Below are 22,192 nucleotides of genomic sequence, written 5' to 3' on the forward strand. Positions count from 1 at the left end.
TTTCTAAGGCATATAAAATGTAGTTTGACTCTTGCACAAGTTGATAGGTTAAATTTGCTAAAGTACAAGATGAAACGACTTGATAGTTGTTTGGAAAATTGGAAATACGAGAGTTGTAGGAGTACGTTTCATTAATGAACGATAAATATTGCTCTCTCCATTTCTTTAATAAATAACGTTGTTAACTTTTCTACTTTCTTTATCATTCATCTTATTTAAAATATTATATAAATAGTGTTTATTTTGGGCCTGTTCACTTTGATGCTAAAAAAAACCTTACCAAATTTTAGCATTACCAAAATTTTAGCATACTTGCCAAAATTTTTGTAGGATTTCTTATATAGTTACCAAAATTTGGTAGCAAACTAAATATAGCCACTTTTTTAGCAACATTATCAAAATTTGGTAAGGTTGAAAATGGCATCAAAGTGAACAGGCCTTTTGTTGTGACTTATTTTATCATCAAAATTTATTATTTTGATTATGACTTATACTTTAGCATATTTAGAGTACATGTTTGAATAAGATGAATAATTAAATGTTATTAAAAAAATTGTCGGTGCTATCTATTAAAAATGAAGGTAACATTAATACATATAGAAAATATTTATACTATAAATTAAAGGGAAAAATGAAAAACCATCCTAAACATCACTCTAAGTTTGAGATGCCCCCTATAACTCTATAAGAAGATTTGTTGCAAATCCTCACCTCCTAATTTACCTTGGTTTGATTTAGGCACCTTCTCTCTACACATGCGTGATTCCTGGAGCATCTCATGGCGAAATTAGCCAAGTCCTGCCCATCGTGATGATTTGTCAACATGTCCGTTTTGCATTAGATTGTGTGGCCTTAATTTCTGATTAACCTATACTAACACATGCTATTTTGGGTCATCTGACCAATTGCAATAGATGAAGTCATGCAGGTTTAATCTGGCTATATGATTATTGCTTCATGTTCAAATGTTTCTATATGCTCATTATGTCCATGAAAAAAAAGGATATGTTGTTCAATACACATGATATCAGTTTAGAATATATAGCTAGTATACCATGAAAAACACAGTGAAATGACCATGATAACGCAACAAAATGACCGCCTTATACAGAACAAACAACGTAATCTCTTGCTCTCGCCGAGTGGGACTCGGTTGATTTCGCCACGAGATTCTTCAAGAATCACGCACGTGTGAAGAGAAGGTGCCTAAATCAAAGCAAGATGAATTAGGATGTGGGGATTTGCAACAAATCTTCTTATGGGGAGACATCTCAAACTCAGAGTGACATTTGGGGTGGTTTTTGCAATTTTCTCTAAATTAAATAAGATGGTTCCTAGCCACCTAATAAAACACGAGGACGGCATGTATACATCAATAGAATTTTGGGCACCACCACAACTCCGGATCTGATTTATTCTTTTCTCTGGAGTTAAGCTGACCACGTTTACACTTTCAAAGATCATTAAATACAAATTATGCGGATCGGGTATCCTTACTGTCAAGACACAAAAGATCATCAATCCGTATATTATCAGTTGATTCATGATCTCATATTTAAAGAGGTGGTAATGAATATATTCATAATCACCATCACTAAAATCCAGAAGATCCATTTCCACATTAATCTACATTGAGCAGATTATAAGCAGGGCATTCGCATAATCACCGGAAGTAATATATTTATCAGGCACTGTTATTAACGGGTGAACACAACAACGTTTCACAGCCCGAATCCGATAAGAACTCGCGGGGTTGGGTGGTCGCTCACCAGACCTGAAAAGGAGTACCAACCAACCAAACACCACGGCTTCCACACAGCCCGCCAAACCGGCATGCACTTCTCCCTACACCGGGTCTTGTGGACCAACAGCCACTGACACGGTGGGCCCCACGGAGACGTTCCACGGGAGACCTGGTCCACGCGCTGCCTCGCCGACCCGTTCCTTTCCCTTGGCGGAGACGCGGAGGCGCAGCCGCGACCTCCATTTTCGGACTCCGGTGCTCTCTCCTCCTTTGCGTCGGATTCAAGTAAGGCTTGTTGAGTTCGGTGCCCTATATCACTCACTCAATCCTGGGTGCGATTTGATCGGGTTGGCTTCCAATTTGTCGATCGATCGAGGTGCGATGGTTTCTTGTTTCTTCTTGCACTTTTCCCCTTTCTGATCTCTTCTGTTCCTTGTACTACTTCTTAGCTGGTGACAATTTGGCTGCTTGATTTGGTTTCTTGGAGAGTTTCAAGTGAGGTTTTGTAGCTAGATTGAATTGCTATGAGTGCTTACAGGGAAAAGAGCGGAATTAACAGCGGCGTTGGTGTCGTTCCATTTCTGCTAGTATTACTAATTACTGTGCAATGGGCATCATTAGTTCATTGAAGCTTAAGCATACCATTTCATGATTCAATGTTTAAATAAACCACTTTATGGATAATTAGGGTGAGTATTTTGTATATATGCTGTTCTGTTCAATGCGTAAAGAAGAAGTTTGGTCAAGATCGAGGTCCGGTGTGCAGGCATTGCACATTGACCATGCCGGGAGAATGGACATTGTTTCTGGAGTTCCATTGGATTAGATTTCAAACTTTCCTTTCCATGCGGATTAGTGTACCGTTTCTGACTGTTCTAGTGGCTTGTTGCAGCGATATATCCCAACTGGTAAACGGAAACTAATGTTTGTTCAGTTGGCATATGATCAATGAGATAATACGACCCGATACATTGTTTTTTCCTCCTGTTCTTCATGTGTTTTGAGATTATAACTCAATTCAGTGACATATATCAAGTGTTCATATCAACAGTCTTCTTCACATTGTAACATCTGATTCCAGAATGTCGAGCCTCGAGGAGCCGCTCGGTCTTGGGGACCTTCCAAAGTTGAGTATTAACAGACTTGAAAGGTTCTCTCCAAATGCTTGCAGAGCAAGTGCTGATGACCGTAGCACCAGCAAGTAAGTTTTACTCTTGCAAACCATACAGATGCTAGATTCTTCCTTTCCTATTTTGTTTTACACCGAAGATTTTCCTTTCTCACCTTCTTTTATCATCAGTAGAATTTTTACTGCCAAAGGATGCCCTGAAAAAAAAAAGTAAGATCTGACCATCTGGACCTACTTTCAGTTACAAGCATCACAATGGTGGCAACAATCAGACGATCTTTCACAGCAGTTCTCATTCATGGCATATGCAAGGCCAATATACTGATTCCTCCTGCAATGGAGTGGATATGGAGTTCAGAGCTCTTCCACGGAAGGTATTTTGATCCTGTGTTATGGAATGGCTTATGAGTGTATTCAATTTCATTTCCTTTTTTTAGATCTCTTCATCAGACCACCTCAAATACGAGGAATGAACTGACATGTAGCATTATGTCTGCGGCAATTCAACATGTCATAGTCTTTTCTATTTACCTTCATAACTGAATAAGTGAAAATGGTGGCTGAAAAAGTGTAGTGATTGTAAAATATTACTACAAATTACTCTTTTTTCTCAATTGATGAATAACTGGTTTTCAGGTTTTGTGGGAGCTTCCAAGGTTTGTGAAGATAGTTGAAGTCGGACCACGGGATGGTCTGCAAAATGAGAAGAGTACTGTACCAGCTTCTGTAAAGATTGAACTGATACACAAATTGGTGGCTTCTGGTCTATCAGTAGTTGAAGCCACAAGTTTTGTTTCCCCAAAATGGGTGCCGCAGGTAATTACTTAGATTAAGTGAATAAATGTAGTATCATATATTAATTTAAATTAACAGATATTTAAGGAACAATGTCAAGATACCTCTTGATTTAAAATCCACCTTTTCTAGCATATGTGATTGCACTTACTTCAAAACCGGATTTTTTTATGTGGAAATCCTCATCGGAAGTTGTCACTACTTCTCTGATAATTATATTGAACTCCTTTTACTATTATTTTTTTGTATGACCTTAATTTGTAAAATTTGTACTGTTAATTTGACAAATTTGGTATCAGTTAAATTTCAAATAACTAATCTTATCACTCATTTCGGAGTTCAGCTAGCTGATGCAAAGGATGTCCTTCAAGGGATTAGGCATGTGCCAGATGTGCGGTTTCCTGTGTTAACTCCTAACCTCAGAGTATGTCCAGTTCTGTTTTATTTTTTTTGGGAACTCTATCACATAGCACTATATCAGCAATAGACTATACATTATTGTTTTATGAAGGGCTATGATCTTTGTGATGAATCAACTTTGTTTCCACTTCTCTAGGGATTTGAGGCTGCTCTTGCAGCTGGTGCAAAAGAAGTTGCAGTCTTCGCATCTGCCTCTGAATCCTTTTCTAAGTCAAACCTTAATTGTACCATCAAGGAAAGCCTTGTTCGGTACCGTGATGTTGTAACTTCTGCCAAGAAACATGGAATGCGAATCCGTGGGTAAGTCACATAAGCTTGATGATCTATCGAGCCTGAAAGTTAAAAAGAACAGACAGCAATCTGATCTGAGAATTTGCATAATTTGATCGTCATAGGTATGTTTCATGTGTGGTTGGTTGCCCTGTTGAAGGCACAATTCATCCATCAAAGGTAGCATACGTAGCTAAGGAGCTTTATGACATGGGTTGCTCGGAGATTTCACTTGGAGACACGATTGGTGTTGGTACACCAGGTACTGATTTTGTTGCCTTTATTGCTTTCAGCATGCCATTTCCTGGTTCATACATTTTTGCCCGTTTAAAACTACTTTTAAAGTGATGATACCGATTTTTTAAAAGCATTGCAGTCCTAATCTACAAACATTCTGACACATTACTTGCTAATCATATAATTTCAATTGTTCGAATTTTTCTATATGACAGTATGAGCCACATATCTCATTGGCAATTTTCCGCTCTCTTGTATTGTTTGTTTCAGGTAGCATACTTGCTATGCTTGAAGCTGTAATGTCTTTTGTTCCAGTGGACAAGCTCGCCGTCCATTTTCATGACACATACGGCCAAGCCCTTGCCAACATACTGGTCTCTCTCCAAGTAAGCAACCACACTTCACATCCTGCCAATGCCAATGAACAAACCATCTTACTGAAAAACAGACACAAAACAATCAGAAATGCTCTGCTTGGCCTAACATTTCCTTTTGTATTACCAGCTGGGGATCAACATAGTGGACTCATCAGTGTCAGGACTGGGAGGCTGCCCATATGCAAAGGGCGCCACCGGCAATGTCGCGACGGAGGACGTTGTGTACATGCTCCATGGACTGGGGATAGAGACCAATGTTGACCTCAACAAGCTCATGGATGCTGGAGATTACATCTCCAAGCATCTGGGAAGGCAGTCAGGCTCCAAGACCACCACTGCTCTCCGCAAGCTAACCACTTAAGTCCCTGATGATCATAATAGGGATTCAGAAAAGAAGACCGAAGATACATCGGTTGGCGTCAGTTTAATGTTTTTACACAAATCATATGTGATTGTAACTTGTAAACCGTCTCAATTTAGTCCCAATATGGGTGAAAGTAAACAGAAACCATATATGTATACACACATTTGTGTTTAATTTCTTGGATTGAATAATCAATGCCCTTCATACAAAAATCGTTCTTGGATTTGAGTATATGTTTCCTAGCATAAGTATCACTCTCGGGTCTAATTAGGTCTTGGTTCCTTTTGCACTCAAAGTTGAGACTCGAAAGAATCATGAAACCAATCTCTGGTAGCTCACCGCTACTCCATTCTGGAGAATAACAATAAATCGTAACAGCGGCAGGACATGTTGCACAAGTGGGTTGCGGATGCAAAGCTTCAGAATTTCCTTCGGATGCAATCAGTAATGAAACGCTCATCCTATTACACGGTGATTCCAGTTTGCGAGAATAACCCACCTTCCCTGGTGCTCGCGCCCTTTATACATGTGCGGCCTTGTTTTTGACATTTACTAAGACGATTTAACCTTGAGAGCTTCACTTAATCCATCTCCATGGCTAATCCAGTGGCATCTTCGAAGTCTTTGAGAATATCCATGCATTGCTTCAAAAATGCCTTTGCTTGCTCGCTTTTTTCCGACTCACAAAGTTCAGCAAGTTCGCCTGAGAACTTGGGCCCTTTTCTGTCAACCAATGGAAAGTCTCTATACAATTTGCTCAACTCAAGGAGACACTCGGAAGCAGCGGTGTGAACCTGAGAAGAAGTTAGTCATGAGGGGGCAATTCAAACCCAGATTGCATATCCAGAAACTGCTGGTTTGTGCAATATACAGTAATCTAATATACTCTAGCACAGTATGTAACAATTATATTTTACATAAATCTTGGATAGCTCGTCCTTTCAAGATATAAATTATATGTTACAATCAGTGCAAGAAACCTTGTAACTGTTTGTTCTAAAATCAGTGAAGCCAAAAACAAGCATATGAACTGTTACATAAAGAAGCAAAGCAGTAATCTGTAAACCATGTGCACCAGGGTTCATCAAACCACCAGACCAGCCACCTTTTTTTTTTCTAAAGACAAGTTCTTATTTTTCCCTGAATATTTGATGAATAATTTTGTATCATCTCTAAATAATCTATAAAAAAACTGGTGCCAAATGGAAAATTGGTGCCAAATGGTGTTATGCAATCATCAAATTTAGTATAACACCCACAACAGCTCCGTCCAGTGCAATTTCAGTTCACATGCTCCCATTGCCATAAAACATACAAGTAGTAAACTACAATATGTTTATTCATTAGAAGGAAGACAACAAATTATCTTATGGTGAAACTTTAAAAGTGCTATATGAGATTGTAATAAATATGAGCAAACACAATATAATATGAATTGGTGAGGGCTAGATATACTGATGATTACCTGAGCAATCTTAACTAAGCGTATGACATCCACAACTTTTGGTGCTGTTGAATGAAATAACTGAACAGTCAAATTAAAAGAAATTTGTCAGGAAAATGAAGAAACCAAATACTGAACTAAGGAGTACAGTTGTGTAGGACTAAACAACTATGTGATGTACCTCCTCAACCAAGTAAGTTGTTTCCTCAGGCCAAGTGTTATTACCATCTGGATTCTGGAATTTATAGCACAACTCTTTGATACACAAGAACGATGACAACTTAACTGCACATAGAAATCCATAAAAAAAGCATCAATGATAGTGGTGATGTATCAAATAAGTGAGATTCAAAAACAGTTGCATAGAATTATAATAGATCTTGCATACAAGATACATACTCTGCCAACTCTCCTCGGGGGATAGAGAATTTAAAATAATTTCCAGGATATTCTTCCTTTGGTTGATAATATCTTGCAGGAAAGCAACAGTGATTAAAGATGCTACACAGTTGAGCACCTTATCAAGAGAAACAGAAACACCTTCAGTTTCATCTTGCTCTGCAGAAGGCAGTAATACATAAAAAATAAAGGAGGATAAGTGGCTTTGAAGTCATGCACGTATGCTGCATTAAGGGCAACAATGTATAGTTCTAAAGTTGTCTTGTACTCTTGTTAAGCCGATCCCATCAAGGTTTTCAAACATTGTGTTGTGATGGCAACTATCAGTACTATATCATATTTATGTGATAAAGAATGAGATAATAAAATAGAAGTTCTAGTATTCATTTACAAGATGTTTCATCCAGCATTGACATTAGTTGAATGCAGTGAGGGGCTGGAATTAATGACTGACCAGCACTAGAGGATGCAGTGAGTGAAGATGAGTTCCTTGTTTTACAAATGACAGATCGATTAGAAACCTCATACAGCATAGGAAAAACAATATTGAAGAATCCTGGATCTTTGAATGCTGTAATCACCTGAAAAGTGGTAAAGAAAGAAAAAGAAAACTAAGTAAATTCTAATATATAGAAAATGTCAAAATGCCATCCCAACGCAACACCTAAACCCGATGAATGTCTTTTGTGAAAATATAACACTGACAACCTAGATTGCTCCCCATAATATTTTGAGAAGAGAGCTGTTTGCAATATTTTCGGAAAGATCTTCAAACTAAATACCCACTCCCTCCGTTTCATATTATAAGTTGTTTTGACTTTTTTCCTATTCAAACTTTATTAAGTTTGCCCAAATTTATAGAAAAATTTAGCAACATCTAAAATACCAAATCAGTTTCATTAAATCTAACATTGAATATATTTTGGTAATATGTTTGTTTTGTGGTGAAAATGCTAATATTGTTTTTCTATAAACTTGGTCTAACTCAAATAAATTTGACTAGGAAAAAAGTCAAAACGACTTATAATATGAAACGGAGGGAGTATTAAGCATGAAAGTAATTTTCTCATCAATTTTGTTGCATCTAAGATCATAAACCTTTTGAGCACTAGGTTAAGAGCACAGCTATCTAACAGCTAAAAATCCTTTTATCAAAGAAAAGTCTGGTCCACAAACAGTAAAATGCTTTAGATTATCCACTAGCCACAAATTTCAGTTTCACATAGAGATCAGGGTAGAGAAGAGAGATACTTACTTGCTGCAAACACGAGAAAGCTGCTTCACGGTACAATTTTGACTTCCTACTGCATGCAGCACAAACAGCATTTAGAATAACACTAGGCATGCCAGAGTCTTCTGCACTCATAGCAGTATGGCAGCTCGAACAAAGTGCAGCGAGTGCATCCAGAATAGCATCTTTTCCCTGTGGTTATTCATGGCGAAAAAATGAATTATGAACCTAGTCATGGATAATGTTTCTTGAAAATCTCTAAGCAATCCATCCTGTTTTATTCCATGAATAAAAGGAAAGATTCACTGATAAGCCACAGATAGAAAAATCATAGTACTAATTACCTCCCAAAATCGACCAGGTAGTTCTTTCAAAAGTGATTCAAGAATATTATTGTGGTGCACAGACAGGGATTCTCCTAGAGCATCACATAGTTTTTTTATAGCCTTGGCTGACTGCAAGTAGCACACAGTACTGTAAGTGTATTCCAAGCTATGATACTTTTATGTGTATGGACAGTAAGATAATGAAATAAAGGCTTCACCTTTCTCTTCCCAGCCCATGACGACGAGGACATGGAATCACACAAAAGAGAGATAATTTCTGGTAAGTATAACTGTAGGGTTACTCTTTCGCTACTAGGAATATCCTCCCAAAGTTCTCCATACAATGCACCGATGTCTTTGTCATCATCAAATCTGAAAATAAGTTTTGTTATTGCAATGTACAGTTCAAAGAACATGTGCATTTCAAGTTACTGTGATAGACTGAAAGTGAACTTCAAAACACATTAATATCTGTAATACCATTAGCAATGGTAGAGAAGATAAAAGGCTAAGATAAGACTACATGCGTTCACATACCTTGAAGCAAAAATTACTGGGAGAACAACTGCATTGTATCCACTAAGAATATCTGCTGCATTGCTTAAATAAGATTTAATAAGAATTGCAGCAGACAACTGAGCATTTTTTTCACCTAAATGCAGAGAAGTGGTATCTTCAATAAGTTTCTGAGCCTGAGAAGGGCTGGCATATTTTAAGACTGCAGCACAAGATGATGCAAAGGCCCTTTTAGCTGCAGAACTCTTTTCCTCCAGAACAGCACTATACAGTAACCTCAGCAATGCTGCCGCATATGGCTTGATTTCAACCATGACCTTCTGTACTAACAAGGTGATGAAGCTAGCAACACCAACCCTGAAATAAGACAAACATAAAATGAATGACAACAAGATTGAAGTACATGAAAAGCAACAATTTATTATTTCAATTATACTACAAGGTTCATAGTAGCATCAAAACTAACCTTGTATTAAGACCAACAGCAGATTTAACCATTTGAGCCAGACGAGGAACTAAAAGATCCAGTGATTCTTTGTCAACAACTTTTAAACAGATATCAAGGGTTTCCCACATCGGAGAATCTTTAGCCACAGCTATACGCAAGCTCTCAAGCTTTTCAGTTTGGATGCCAGCATTTCCTGCATGCATCTTTGGTCCAAATTCAGAAATGAGTGAGGTATAGAAACTGTTAATTGTCTTGGAAAATCACTACCCATCCGTGCTTAACAAAAACCAAGAAAAGTAGCATACCTCAACATAGTTCAATCTTTGATCCTCCAGACTTGATAAGCATTCGAGCATACAGCTGACAAGTTCTGACAGATGTGGCTTAAGTGCAGGGCCAGCCCCCTGTGAACATCGGGCAGTTAGTTCGTGTAATTCAATTCATGACAGCAGCATACATAAAGAAAATTACAGTGGAGCAAAAAATTGCCACTAAAATGTTAATGCAGATAACTTTTTTTGAATTTGACAATGAGTATACCTTAGCAAGCTTCATAACCAAACTTATAGATGCCTTTTGAACACTTGAAACTTTACTGAGTATGCCTTCAGAAAGCAAGTATGGCAGTACAATGTTCATTGTTTCATTTGCATCAGATGAAGTAGTAAGTGACACATCACAGAGCCTAACTGTCAACAAGCTTACAGCTCGGCACAAACTGTCACCAGCATTTCGCACAGTTTCCTTAATATCATCCATTGCTCGGAAGGTGGTAATCCATATTTTTCTCAAATGCTTAGAAACCTTAACAAAGGGAAAGATAAGCAATATTTTATTCTCAAAATAAATCCTAAACCAGTTATTCATAGCTTATGCAAAACAAAATAGTTACATGATTTTTTTTAAAAAAAATCAAAATTAGCAAAACAAATTATCTACCTGACCATATCTTCGACCTTGAATAATGTCTGCAAGTGCAAGACATGAAGCTTCACGTGAACGCCAAAGCCTCGATCCAGATTGAACCAATAAATCTTCTACTATTAGATCATAATGTTCATCTATTGTTTTTTTTGGATCTGCAACAATTAATTTCCATATGTGTGCCATAGAATCCTAGAATGAAATACAAAGTGTCAGTTAGCTAGGAAGAACCATTTTTGAAATAGTTAAGTGATCAAAATCAGATAATCTGAGCTGTCTGATGCACTGTAGTACTTCCTGACTGCCTTGGATTCTATATGAACAAGAAGACCGCATTATACTTTTATATCTACACACTATTGGAAAAAACAAACCAATAATTCTCTAGGTAAGATTACAAACATGCATACGACCTCAGCTGTGGAGTTGCTGAAATTTTGCAGGCCATAGCTAACAAGATTCATACTCACTTTGGTGCAATGAAGGATCATAAGGTTATAGCATACAAACACTTTAAGAACTTAAACCCAACACAAAAATCAGAAAACAAAACATGGCATATGTGATAATGTAAGCGTATAGTTCAATACCTGGATGTTCTTATCAGGATCATATTGGTAACGGACAAGCCTGGGAATTAAGGTATGCAGATGAGGCTGAAGTGCCTCACCAGCTTGCTTGGCTATCTTGGAAAACCCAAAAGCAGCACCCCTCTTGGAATTGATAGCAGCCTGATAGTTAGCTAGATCCATAAACTTGTATATTAAGTCAGGTTGGCCCATCTCGTTGGCAAGGCTACAAAGTTCCTTGTATGTGCTAAGCTTTCCTCCAGTAGGATTATTGCCAATAGTTCCTTCTTGAAAAACCTCTGAATCCTCCATCAGCTAATGCAGACAGAGAAAACATTAATCATTAACAGTTTTTTTTTGGGTACGGGTTCGGGGGTATTCCAGGTTCTCTCAAAATGGAAACTGGAAACATAGTGTGCACCTTGATGGCCCTTTTCTTTTTTGCTGCGCCAGACAGTGTATTCACAAGAGCATGAACCAGCTGCTCCTTCATAGATGCATCACCAAGCTCATATACAATACTCATGCCTTGGGATGCCAGATCTTGTGTAAGATCATTCTGATCACCAAGAAGGTGGGTAAGGGCTTCCTATAAAAGGAATGAACTTCAAAAGGTAAGCAGAAACCTAGAGCAAACTGTTATACGCTGGAATGAACATAATGATACAAGATAGAAGACATTTAGAAGAGAAACATATAATGACAGAAAAAGACAAAGTTTGAATATGAGAATAGCTCAACATTAAAGGACACTCTTTCACCCCAAGACAAGGACTCCACTAACTGAAAACACTACACTACATCAGTATATGCATGCACGATTTGTAGAATCAAATACTCAAAGTTTCTGGTTTTCTTCAACTGAAATGCGTAAACACCATAGAGGATAAAACCTAAAAAGAAGTGCACTTGCACATGGATCAAGTCTAAATATAGGTGATTGTATCAGTACTGAAATTAATATTTTTCAGTGACAGCTTGACAGCTGAAACCTCTGAGGAACTCTGAATTATACTATAAGCAAGCACATGTTTTAGATGAAAGGTACACAATTATTAACAGTTGTTGGCTTCTGTGCCCTGTCCAGCATACTGGCATTGTTTTAATTTTAGGACAGATTAATAATTCACACAACAACCTATGGTGTATCAATTCTAATGTAAACTTTGGAGTGCACCACTCTTGTTTGTCCTAAGATATAGTACTTCTACAATGATAAATATATGTTATTATTGATTGGCAGACCTGAATTTGTGGAAGTAGTTCCAGGATCTTTGGATGCTGACCACAGTACATTGTAAGTGAGACCAACCAGACAGTACCTGCGCACCTTTCCTCTTTTCTACTGCTATAAATTAATGTATCAAATAACCGTTTTATAATTTCTTCTCGAGCCATTGCGTGTGCTTCTTCACAATCACTTCCTTTATTAGAGTTACTCGAGACAAGTACGGGTGCATCACCAGTAAGATAGTTTGTGGCCTGGGAAAGGGAGACAAAGTTCGTTTCTAGTATTACATCTGTGGTCACAGGAACTTCCCCCCATATAAAAGATAGGGCCTCCCCGGCTGCAAAAAGAACTTCTTCCACCTGAATAATGATATTTAGGAATAGAATATTGTCAAATACAGAATATTTTCAACCACAAATTTTGAATTTATCAAAAGAACTACCTTAGAGCGTGAAAGACTAAAAATTAAGTCCAATGCATTATTCAGGTGTGCAAATGACAACTCGTTCCAAGATAGGTGTCCCAGCGATATCAAAATCTTTTGTATAGCTTTAGTATCATTTTCTGAAAGCAGCTTAGCCAGCTTCTCATTCAGGATTGTTAAAAGTGCAGCTGCAAGACAAACGAAATTAGCTTAAACAAATACATAGTAGAGGAAGCTGGTGAGTAGCACAGTTCACGTCTATCAGAAGTGCGAGGAAACACATTTTACCTTGAGAGGAATTTCGATTAATAGAAGGCAATAAACAATGGAGACCAATATGACCAAGAGCTTCCATCGCAGTGGATGCCAATGCTGAACCCTCAGACTCGACAACTTTTACAAGAACATCAATTGATTTCTGCACTATTTCTTCAGTTATCTGTACATATTCATAAAAAATAACAGCACAGTAGCCCTCAGTTGCATTCATTACATATATTTTTACAGTGCAAAGGATTATCGAAGACTGATGAAAAAGCACCATTCTTGCCACCATCTAAACACGAGGAAGGACACAACAAAATAGGTAATGCGTTGGTTTACTGAGCTATGGACTTATTTTGCCAGCATGGTAGATCGCCTTTGTCAGTTCATCTCTAGTTAGGAATGCAAGCCAAACTTAACCCAGTGGATTAGAATTCTTAACTGCCTAGCTACAGACTGTCCCTTGTGCCTTCTTCCCTGGGGCACCCCAGCCACTTTGGCACATTAACCGCCCAAGAAACCAGCACGGGAATACCCTAAAATTAACTAAAGATTTATATTAGGAAAAAAACAGAGAGAAAGAATAAAAATAAAAATCAACATAGTTTCTTGTGTTGTCCTATAGTTTTGTGAACAACTGAACATTGTATGGCATAGGTAAATTATAATGTAATTCATCCCTTTCTTTCTTAGAATCCCCAATCTCAAAACACATTTAACTTATGGAAAGAGAAGTACTACTCTCATTCTTTCCCTGCCTGCAATTCTGTCCCTCACATGACACTCCAAACAAGAACCGTCTTACACTAGTCCATTTCATATTCTTAGTACTAGAGAATAACAAAAAGGATTCTCATGGATGGTATTACTAATGGGATGCCCATCAAGTCGTTCTGATATAACACCATTAAATTATATTCAAGATAGGTTTAATGGTGTCAAGCGAACAGCGAATGCACTAAACTTTCATGTAAAGCACATGTAGCAAAGAAATGACATAAACAAACTGCAAAAAAAATAGTATCATGAAAGAAGCATAAACTTACATAAGATTCCTTTAAACAACCAGCAGTTATATACCCAATTGCACATAACAATCCATGGTAATTTTCGAATCTGGTGCAATTCATCAAATATCCACGTGAATTAGAAGTAGCATAACAGTACAGAGAAAATGGATTTGTGTTTTAAATTTCTCTTCCATACCTTGATGGGCGATTTTGATCAAATGTTGAAGTGAGCTCAGAGAGAAGATCCAGTGCAGCAGTGCTTGAAAGGGCTGAAGAAGTAATACCAAGCAGACGTGAAGTTGCTTCACGAGCATCAGCATCAACATGGCCCAGTAAAGTTCTTAGCCAAAGTAAACGGTTCACATAGCGCGATGACACCAACTAAAATTAAAAAAGGAAAAGTTTAAACATGTGAAGAAAGCATAGTTTGCTTTAACAGATAATATAGGACAGAAACCTTTGGTTGACGAGAGGAAATATCGACCAATGACTTCAAGGCCAATGCATGAAGTTCACTAGATCCTTCATATGACATGGCATGTTCTAAAATGATACACAATTTTGATACTGGACAATTAGATAGATCTTCTTGAAGAAAATCCGAGCCATCACTTTTCTGAAAGCACTTCATTAGAAACTTTATCATTGCAAGAAATGTTTTTGTTGGGAAAAGCAATTTTCCGTTCCTCTGCTCATCACAGTGTAGCAACTGAGGCTGTTGGCTGTATACATAATTTACCATGTCTGCAATATCAGGATAGTTGGAATCAGTTGCTATTGCAAATGACTCCCTTTCATCATTTAACAGATTCAGACCAGTTAAAGCCATTTCCCTGATGACAAACATAATCATATAATTATATTTTTTTTAAAAATAATAAATAGAAACCAAAGGAAACAAGATGTCAACAACTCGGCAAGATCTTTTCTAACAAACCTTATGTCCAGTTTTACATCTGAAGCACCAAGCATGCAAATGTATCGGCTTGGGCAGTGCTTCATATCGTATAGTGTTGTTGCCCATCTTACAGCAGAAAATCGGACCTCACTTTGCTCCTTGAAGAAAAAATAAGATAAAAAATGTAAAATCACAAAAGTATGCAAAATCTAAATGACTAAAAGTACTTGCATTCCTCGAACAGTAGGGTTCAACTTTCAACTATCACAAAAGTAAGAAGATATAGTTGTATTCCAATAGAACTTCTCATCAGGCCAATCAACAACATATAAACAATTAAATATTCCATCTTTTCAAACTATTGCTTTCACATATATCTAGATGAGTCTGAGAAAAAATAATAGAAGTAACACCCACAAATTCAACTGTAGATAGGAAAATTTTGATGCAGCTGTGGGCTCTCGAGTATTTAAGAATCTACAATGACAAGAATGGGAACTTACCATTTGAGAATTTTCCAAAAGAAGTGCCTCAATATCCTTCAATATTACAACCGAAGCACCCTGGTAAGAAAAAAGGAAATCACAAATATATTTCCAGAAAAAGTGGAGTAACATAACAGCATATGAACGACACTGACTGAAGACATGATGCAGTAACAGGACAAAGCAATAAATATTACAAGTCACAAGTATGTAAAACCCAAAAATGTCAACACTCAACAGAACATTTGCCTTCTTGTATCTTCCCTCTGTGCCGAATACATTCTCTAGTGGCTGCATGTATAGATCAGACAGCAAGAATCCCAAACAATTTAAGAAGAATACCTCAACTAATGATTATCTCCTGATTAAACTTATCTCTTAACCAAACCCAAGGACTTATCTGTTGATCTCTGTTGCAAGCTGAACTGGTAATCTCCTCCAGTCCTCCCTCAACTGCTAGACAATCATGGCATGTACCTACTTACCACTACCCCATACCATGCAAAGCCCACCCTCCCTCCCTCAGTTCATGGAACTGGTGAGCACTATATTTCTACTTCTTGCCAAGGGTCTTCCTCAGCACGTATCTGTTACACTCCAGGCGGTACTAACTTTGATGTGGGTAAGTCTAATGCACGAACATTCGCTAGCGGCGAATAGAAAACAGCAAAAAAGGAGGAAAACGTTTCCCGTTTCCATTTCACGCGATGGGGAAAAAAATCAATGTTTCGTTTTATCCTTTTTTCTGTTAGGAGGTTTGTTCGGATTGGATTTTTTTTGAGAAATATGTGATGATGATCAGCATTTTTTTTTATTTCTAATAAAATTTATGCACTAAACTTTCTAGTTATAGATATAATTTCTATATAAAGTTTACATATACAAAATCTATATATATATAAATCTACATATACAAAATCTATATATATATAAAGTTTACATATATAAAGTCTCTCTATATAGAAAGTCTGTACATAGAAATTTTCCACGGATATTATACATTTAAAAAAATTCCGTCAGCATTTTATTATTTCTAGTAAAATTTATATGCACTAAACTTTCTAACTACACACGTAATTTCTACATAAATTTTACATATACAAAGTCTATATATATGTATATAAATTTTACATATATAAAGTCTCTATATATAAAAATTCTATATATAGAAAGTTTTCACAGAAATTGTTTATATAAAAATTTCCATTAAAAAGGCTATAAAAATACTATAACGAAAAAAAAGAAATCTGAAAATAAACCGAAGTGAGAAAATAAAAGGAGATGGTTGAGACTTTGCAACGGATTAGAAAAATCACGTAAAAGAAGGAAAAAGGAAACTGAAAAAGGAAGAAAATACGTGTCCTCCAATTTCCCCCTTCTGATTCGCGGGATCAACTTATAGCGAACGTTCGCTCATTACCCTTTTCGCTTTGATGTCAGGAAATGAGTTAGATACATGCTGTTATAATTAGAACGAAGAACACATTCAACGAATAACTATTTCAAGTCACATGTTAAGATTTTCTTTCAGTAAAATAATAGCAAGAATATAAAATTGCAATTTGCAAGACATCTTTTAGCATCTAACCAAGCCAGAACTTGGAGGTCCATATGCATGTGTGCGTGAATGGATGGGGGTGGGTTAGTCAGTCTATGTTGGATGTGAAAGGTGTGAGTGTGACAATGCAGCATACAAAACTTGGTGTATGAAGGCAATTCCAGGTTAACCCAACTGCAGCAAACGAGATCAAAAGCTTCAAAGAATTGCAATGTATGTGGTTTAATCCAGCAAAGTGGATAGATTGTACCATGTTTGGACCATGGGGCGTCACAATCCATTCATGTGCTTCATCAACAAAACTAGTAAGTTTGTTCCGCATCAAGTCATTAATCAACTACAGCGTAAAAATATCTGACCATTCAAAATAATGAGAAATGTCAAGGACAGAAGTACAGCACCCTAGGGAAATCACTACACCCTCGAAACACATTTCACAACCATCTTTGCCAACATTTTTAACAGGTCAGGACAGCAGTACAGCACCATTTTGGAGGAAATTAGCATATCCTACAAGTAAGTACCTTGTATGCTGTAGCAAGGGCAGTAGCTGCCTCCTGAATTGTCAAACGAAGAGATTGCTCCTCTAATCTTAAAGCAGTAAAGAGTCGTATAGCCATGTCAGTTTTGTTGCTGCAATGTTCATAAAAAGTAGAAAAAATCAGTCTCCATAACAGAAATGAATCACGAGGCAAGAAAGCAGAAGAGTAAGAAAAGGGCATACCTGAATAAATTAGGCATGCGAGTGGCAAGCAAACCAATTGCCTGGTAGGCAAATATTTTAATATCCCTACTGGAAGAATCTGGACATAAAGGAAATCAATAAATCATTCACTGTTTCTCAACTTATTTGACATGGCAAAATAGGAAGTCAAAGAAGTGTTAAAACCCAAGTAATTCAAAGCAAAGGGATGTGAAGATAAATCACATGCATGCCTAAACAAGTAGAGTCGATGACAAGTGCAAAACCTGCTTCAGTAGTGGAAGAACCATCAAGTGAACGTAATATTCCACTGAGAATGACTGGACCAATTAACTTTAGCTGGTCATTTGCTGCCTAAATCAATAAGGAAACAATGATAATTGATAAAAGTTTGAGACCATGAAACAAGGTTGACAGAAAGGAACAGAACTGCTCCAAGTGAAAAAACTAAAATTGGAAGAGCACAAGTAAAGAATGCTAGAAGCTAATCAATGTTGGTGAACTGAAAACATACAAAGTGCACCTACATGTTTGAAAACCCAGACAGTGAACTCCATCCCTAACTGCTTCAGCCTTGAAGTAGTCCCGTTTCCTTCAGGCATAGAAACACAGCAGAAACAAATATGAGTTTAGTAACGATACATGGCATGCTGAAGTTGAGTTATTGCCTTGCTGAAATGTCAATTGAGTAGTTTTAGCAATGAATTGAATGCAACATAACAAGAAATATCATAGAATGTGTTCCATATCATAGAAATAGACACTTAAAAAGCAAATGAAGTCCTCATCTTGCATTTCCCTCTTTAAAGGAAGTCATGCATATATGTGTTATGGGCTGCGCAATTGATTTGGGGATAAGGATTATTAGTTTCTATGTTAGATATTTCATGGAAGTAGATGGCTATATCCAAGGTATGATTTTATTTAGTTTCTATCATTTGGGCTCTAGCACCTCTATATAAGGATGTCACTGTTAGCAAGAAAAAATATCAATCCATTGTCCTCAATGTTCTGCATCCCAGTCTATGCCTACTTCTCATCCCAGGGAGCCGCTGCCACCTTGCTATCCTCCTAATGGTGTTTATCCTCCATGAACCCTAGCCCATATCTTTTAACTCTTTCACTTGTTCCAGATATAAATTTCTAGGCCCACCTTTATCTTTTATCATTCTATTGTAATGTATGCTGTACATTATTGTTAATTTGATATTAATAGTTTTTCAGAAGATCATCCTCTGCTGCTCCTACCATTCCATAAAACTCTAAAAGATGCTTAAAAGAAAGATTATTGTACAAAAGGACAAACATACCAAATCAGTTTCTATGTACTACTTAAAGATGTGGTTTGGTGATGTAAATAATCAAAACTAGTAAAAGAGTGCATTTGTTAATACACAGCTTATTAAAATTTCATTTTATTGGTCATGACAACAAATAAGAAAACTAAAATAAATACACAAAGTAAAAATATATATAAACAGAATACCATAGATGCAGCCAAAGATGCACTGAAGTGTGTACGGGAATGCGTTTGCTGCAGCAATCGATCGGCAGAAAACACCCATAAGGCGGACTCGCAGTGAACTATGTGCTGGGGCGACTTTCAGCTCTGCAGCTATATTTTCTGGACTTGCAGTACCTGAGGCAAAAGAGAACAGTATCTATCATATACCATGAGAAACCACAAATATTCAGATTTGCACTGATAAAAACAAGCAAGAGATTTTTACAAAACAAAATAAAGAGAAGCATTGTGTACATGTTGGTACAGGAGAGTGCCATGTGCAAATGCTGGCCTGCTAACATACACAAACCTTTACAAAATGTAAGGCTTACTTTGGATGGGAACAAGTATTAAGAAGGGTATGAAAACAAGAGAAGGAGAGGACATGACCTTGTTATCTCAGTTAAAAATACGGAAGAGAACAGTTAGTGAGAACATTAGTTATAATTACAAGGTGAGAGAAGATGGTGTAAAAAGGATCAGTAAATCCTCATGAGTGATATATTTTAAATGAAACTTGTTGGAGGGGTACCCCCAATGACCTACTGCTTCGGGACTAGGCTGGAGGAAATATGTTCATGGAATAGACACGTGCTGTACCAAAAGGACCTTGCTAGGGTTATGAAGATGAGGGGCAACAAAGGTATCCGCACCCATCTTTTGACCATGCAACAATAAAGCTCGAGAAAACTATAAAGCCTTCTATATATAATTTGAAGTGGAGGCAAAGTTATACTAGATGATTTTAATTTTAGCTTTGCCCTTTATGTAAGGAACTGGATTTCAACAATGCATTTTAGTCACCTCAAGGACAGAATAACATATGCCACCCAACAAAAATGACAATACATAAGAACAAAGTGACAGTATTATATTGAAATATAAATTTGCTTGAGTTAGCATGCTACAAAATCCTTAATGCATACCATTGAATAGTGTGAACAGTTTCTTCATAAGGTTGGAATCTTCTAGGTTCACAGCTGAAGCTTTGCGCTTTAATAACTCCTCTCCTCTCTTAGTAACTGACTCTTGACTTCATTGAAACAGTGATCCTCATGATTAATGATCCGTACAAACATTTCAGCGGATTGTAAACATAATTCCAAAAAAGTACCTATCTGAAGCAGCAGCTAAATAAAGAGGGTAAACAATCTCTGGTGCCAACTGCATAGCTTCAATGACGTTCAAGATTCCTAGCTGAAGATATCACAAGTGAAATTCAACTGTAAGAAGGTGCAGTTACTATACTCAAGGACTTAAAATGTGCGAATGTATATGCTGACATGATTGCATACACAGGCATAACATGAATAAATGATACATGCATTTCTGTATTACCTTTCTTGATGTAAGTGTGTCACCTTTTAGTGGCTGCTTTCCAGTAACACGATCTGATTGAGCAACCGAAAGTCCTGCCGGGCATCCAACACTGAAGAATACTAGCAGTCAACTCTCCATAAATAAAAAAAAGTTTCATACTTGTACCTAATTTAGCAAGGAAACCTACCCTTGAGGTGGTGTTTGATACAGTACTGTGTGAAAACAGAAGTCAGCGAAGACTAGACCATCATTAGATCCACTTATGGATTGATATTTTGAAGCAACATTGTCACCCACCTTATGTGTGTTACATTCACCAATAGCCTGACAACAAGATTTAAAAAAACAGAGAAAAACTAGCAAGCTTTTTAGGATGCAGATACACCAAAGGAAGAAAAGGAAGCTATGAGTAACTTATCAAAAATCATTATAGACTTGACTAAATTGTGTAAACTCTGTGGTGGACAACAGTCTTAATTAAATTGTGACAAACCTTCACCACAAGTCTCAAGATGATTCCCTGATGCTGCTCTGTAACATTTGATATGTTGATTAAAAGATCAGGTGCTATGCTTCCCTTGTCCTGTTACAGAATGTTAACTTCATGTTGTTGGCTTTGCAGAAAAGGTAAAACAGCCTAGAGAAAATGAGAAACAAACGAAGCAGAATAGGATACCTCACTTAGCAGACGTTCAAATGCCATCTCAATATAAACAATGCAAAAATTCCGGACTATTGTGGAGGAAGTAGATTCAGTATAAATCCTCCATAAATCCAGCATGGGCAGTGAAATCTCAGGCCTGTGCTTCACCCGTTTGTTAATGTGGCTGAGAATTTCCATAACCTAATGGAGTCCAAAAATGGTATTATTTTCCATTACATGCCATTGTCTAATTGACATGGAAATTATGCTATAGAATCATGCAAAGAACTGAAGGAAAACAGGACTGGCACTCTGCTACCTCTGAATAGGTTCAGGTTACAGTAACAAATGCAAGTAATTCTTGCAACATAAAGCACAATAGTCTCTCTAATTATGTCGTTTAGAAGATTATGTGTACATGAACAAATCACTAAAACACTATAATACGCACTGTTGCTCGAATTTCATCAAATTGAAGCAGGAACATTGTAAACATCACCAACCAAGAGACCAACTAAACCAACCGAAGGAGAATAATGACACACCTACACATATGTCTCACATACAAATTTCAATCGACCCAGGACCAGAGGAGTGGTATGCTTACGAGCTTGCGGACGGATGCGGTGGCGGAGGCGAGCGAGGTGATGGCGTAGGGGAGGACGCGGGCGAGCAGCGGCGCGAGCCGCGCGTCTTCGGCGAGGGCCAGCCGCGTCAGCATCCGGTCCAGCGCCTCCTCCCTCTCCGCGTCGGTCTGCGCCGCCGCCGCCGCCGACGATGTCTCCGCCATCTCTCTCCCGGCGATGTTGGACTCAGCTGCTCAGTCGCCCGTGTTTCCTTCCACCGCAAGAAGGTGAGAAGAAGAAAAATGGTCGAGTCGGGTTCGAGTCCAAACCGCTTAAAACGAGAGGGGAGTCGTGTCGGGCTCGGGTCCGACCCACACGAGTCGGTACACTCGA

The 22,192-nt window shown here is 37.6% G+C and overlaps 2 protein-coding genes across 3 annotated transcripts; one reads left to right on the forward strand and one right to left on the reverse strand.

Annotated features, from left to right (window-relative positions):
* Positions 1–1,976: 1,976 nt before the first annotated feature.
* On the forward strand, positions 1,977–5,548 carry LOC4349718 (uncharacterized). Of its 2 annotated transcripts, none has more exons than XM_015761588.3 (9): positions 1,977–2,120; positions 2,826–2,945; positions 3,115–3,247; positions 3,510–3,689; positions 4,012–4,092; positions 4,225–4,388; positions 4,484–4,620; positions 4,866–4,981; positions 5,100–5,548. In XM_015761588.3, exons 2-9 carry the CDS (start codon positions 2,827–2,829, stop codon positions 5,331–5,333), a joined length of 1,164 nt encoding a protein of 387 aa, XP_015617074.1. In that variant the 5' UTR covers positions 1,977–2,120; position 2,826; the 3' UTR covers positions 5,334–5,548. The 2 variants fall into 2 exon arrangements, with proteins under 2 accessions (XP_015617074.1, XP_066161428.1); XM_066305331.1 differs by having other exon boundaries at positions 1,977–2,029.
* Positions 5,500–22,107, reverse strand: LOC4349719 (uncharacterized). The gene is made up of 35 exons (XM_015761587.3): positions 21,841–22,107; positions 21,267–21,434; positions 21,084–21,173; positions 20,778–20,914; positions 20,609–20,699; positions 20,385–20,467; positions 20,197–20,303; positions 19,253–19,405; positions 18,294–18,358; positions 18,033–18,120; positions 17,788–17,866; positions 17,588–17,696; positions 15,524–15,583; positions 15,060–15,178; positions 14,580–14,955; positions 14,319–14,503; positions 14,159–14,228; positions 13,137–13,287; positions 12,867–13,036; positions 12,439–12,783; positions 11,615–11,782; positions 11,215–11,508; positions 10,640–10,816; positions 10,241–10,504; positions 10,006–10,104; positions 9,719–9,903; positions 9,274–9,609; positions 8,955–9,108; positions 8,755–8,865; positions 8,435–8,602; positions 7,634–7,760; positions 7,180–7,338; positions 6,962–7,065; positions 6,802–6,861; positions 5,500–6,130 (listed from the first exon to the last, which is right to left on the reverse strand). Exons 1-35 carry the CDS (start codon positions 22,021–22,023, stop codon positions 5,918–5,920), a joined length of 5,448 nt encoding a protein of 1,815 aa, XP_015617073.1. The 5' UTR covers positions 22,024–22,107; the 3' UTR covers positions 5,500–5,917.
* Positions 22,108–22,192: the final 85 nt, after the last annotated feature.

This window comes from Oryza sativa, chromosome 11, assembly GCF_034140825.1.
Source record: "Oryza sativa Japonica Group chromosome 11, ASM3414082v1".
In the NCBI taxonomy this organism is placed as follows: domain Eukaryota; kingdom Viridiplantae; phylum Streptophyta; class Magnoliopsida; order Poales; family Poaceae; genus Oryza; species Oryza sativa.

What these genes read in the sequence shown, in the direction of transcription:
- LOC4349718 (XM_015761588.3), top strand. Translation starts at nt 2,827, where the DNA reads ATGTCGAGCCTCGAGGAGCCGCTCGGTCTTGGGGACCTTCCAAAGTTG. An exon ending in CCCCAAAATGGGTGCCGCAG is followed by an intron (nt 3,690 to 4,011) that starts GTAATTACTTAG and finishes TTCGGAGTTCAG; the next exon opens with CTAGCTGATGCAAAGGATGT. An exon ending in CATGGAATGCGAATCCGTGG is followed by an intron (nt 4,389 to 4,483) that starts GTAAGTCACATA and finishes TGATCGTCATAG; the next exon opens with GTATGTTTCATGTGTGGTTG.
- LOC4349719 (XM_015761587.3), bottom strand. Translation starts at nt 22,023, where the DNA reads ATGGCGGAGACATCGTCGGCGGCGGCGGCGGCGCAGACCGACGCGGAG. An exon ending in TTGAACGTCTGCTAAGTGAG is followed by an intron (nt 21,174 to 21,266) that starts GTATCCTATTCT and finishes ATTCTGTAACAG; the next exon opens with GACAAGGGAAGCATAGCACC. An exon ending in CACTGCATCCTCTAGTGCTG is followed by an intron (nt 7,339 to 7,633) that starts GTCAGTCATTAA and finishes TGCCTTCTGCAG; the next exon opens with AGCAAGATGAAACTGAAGGT.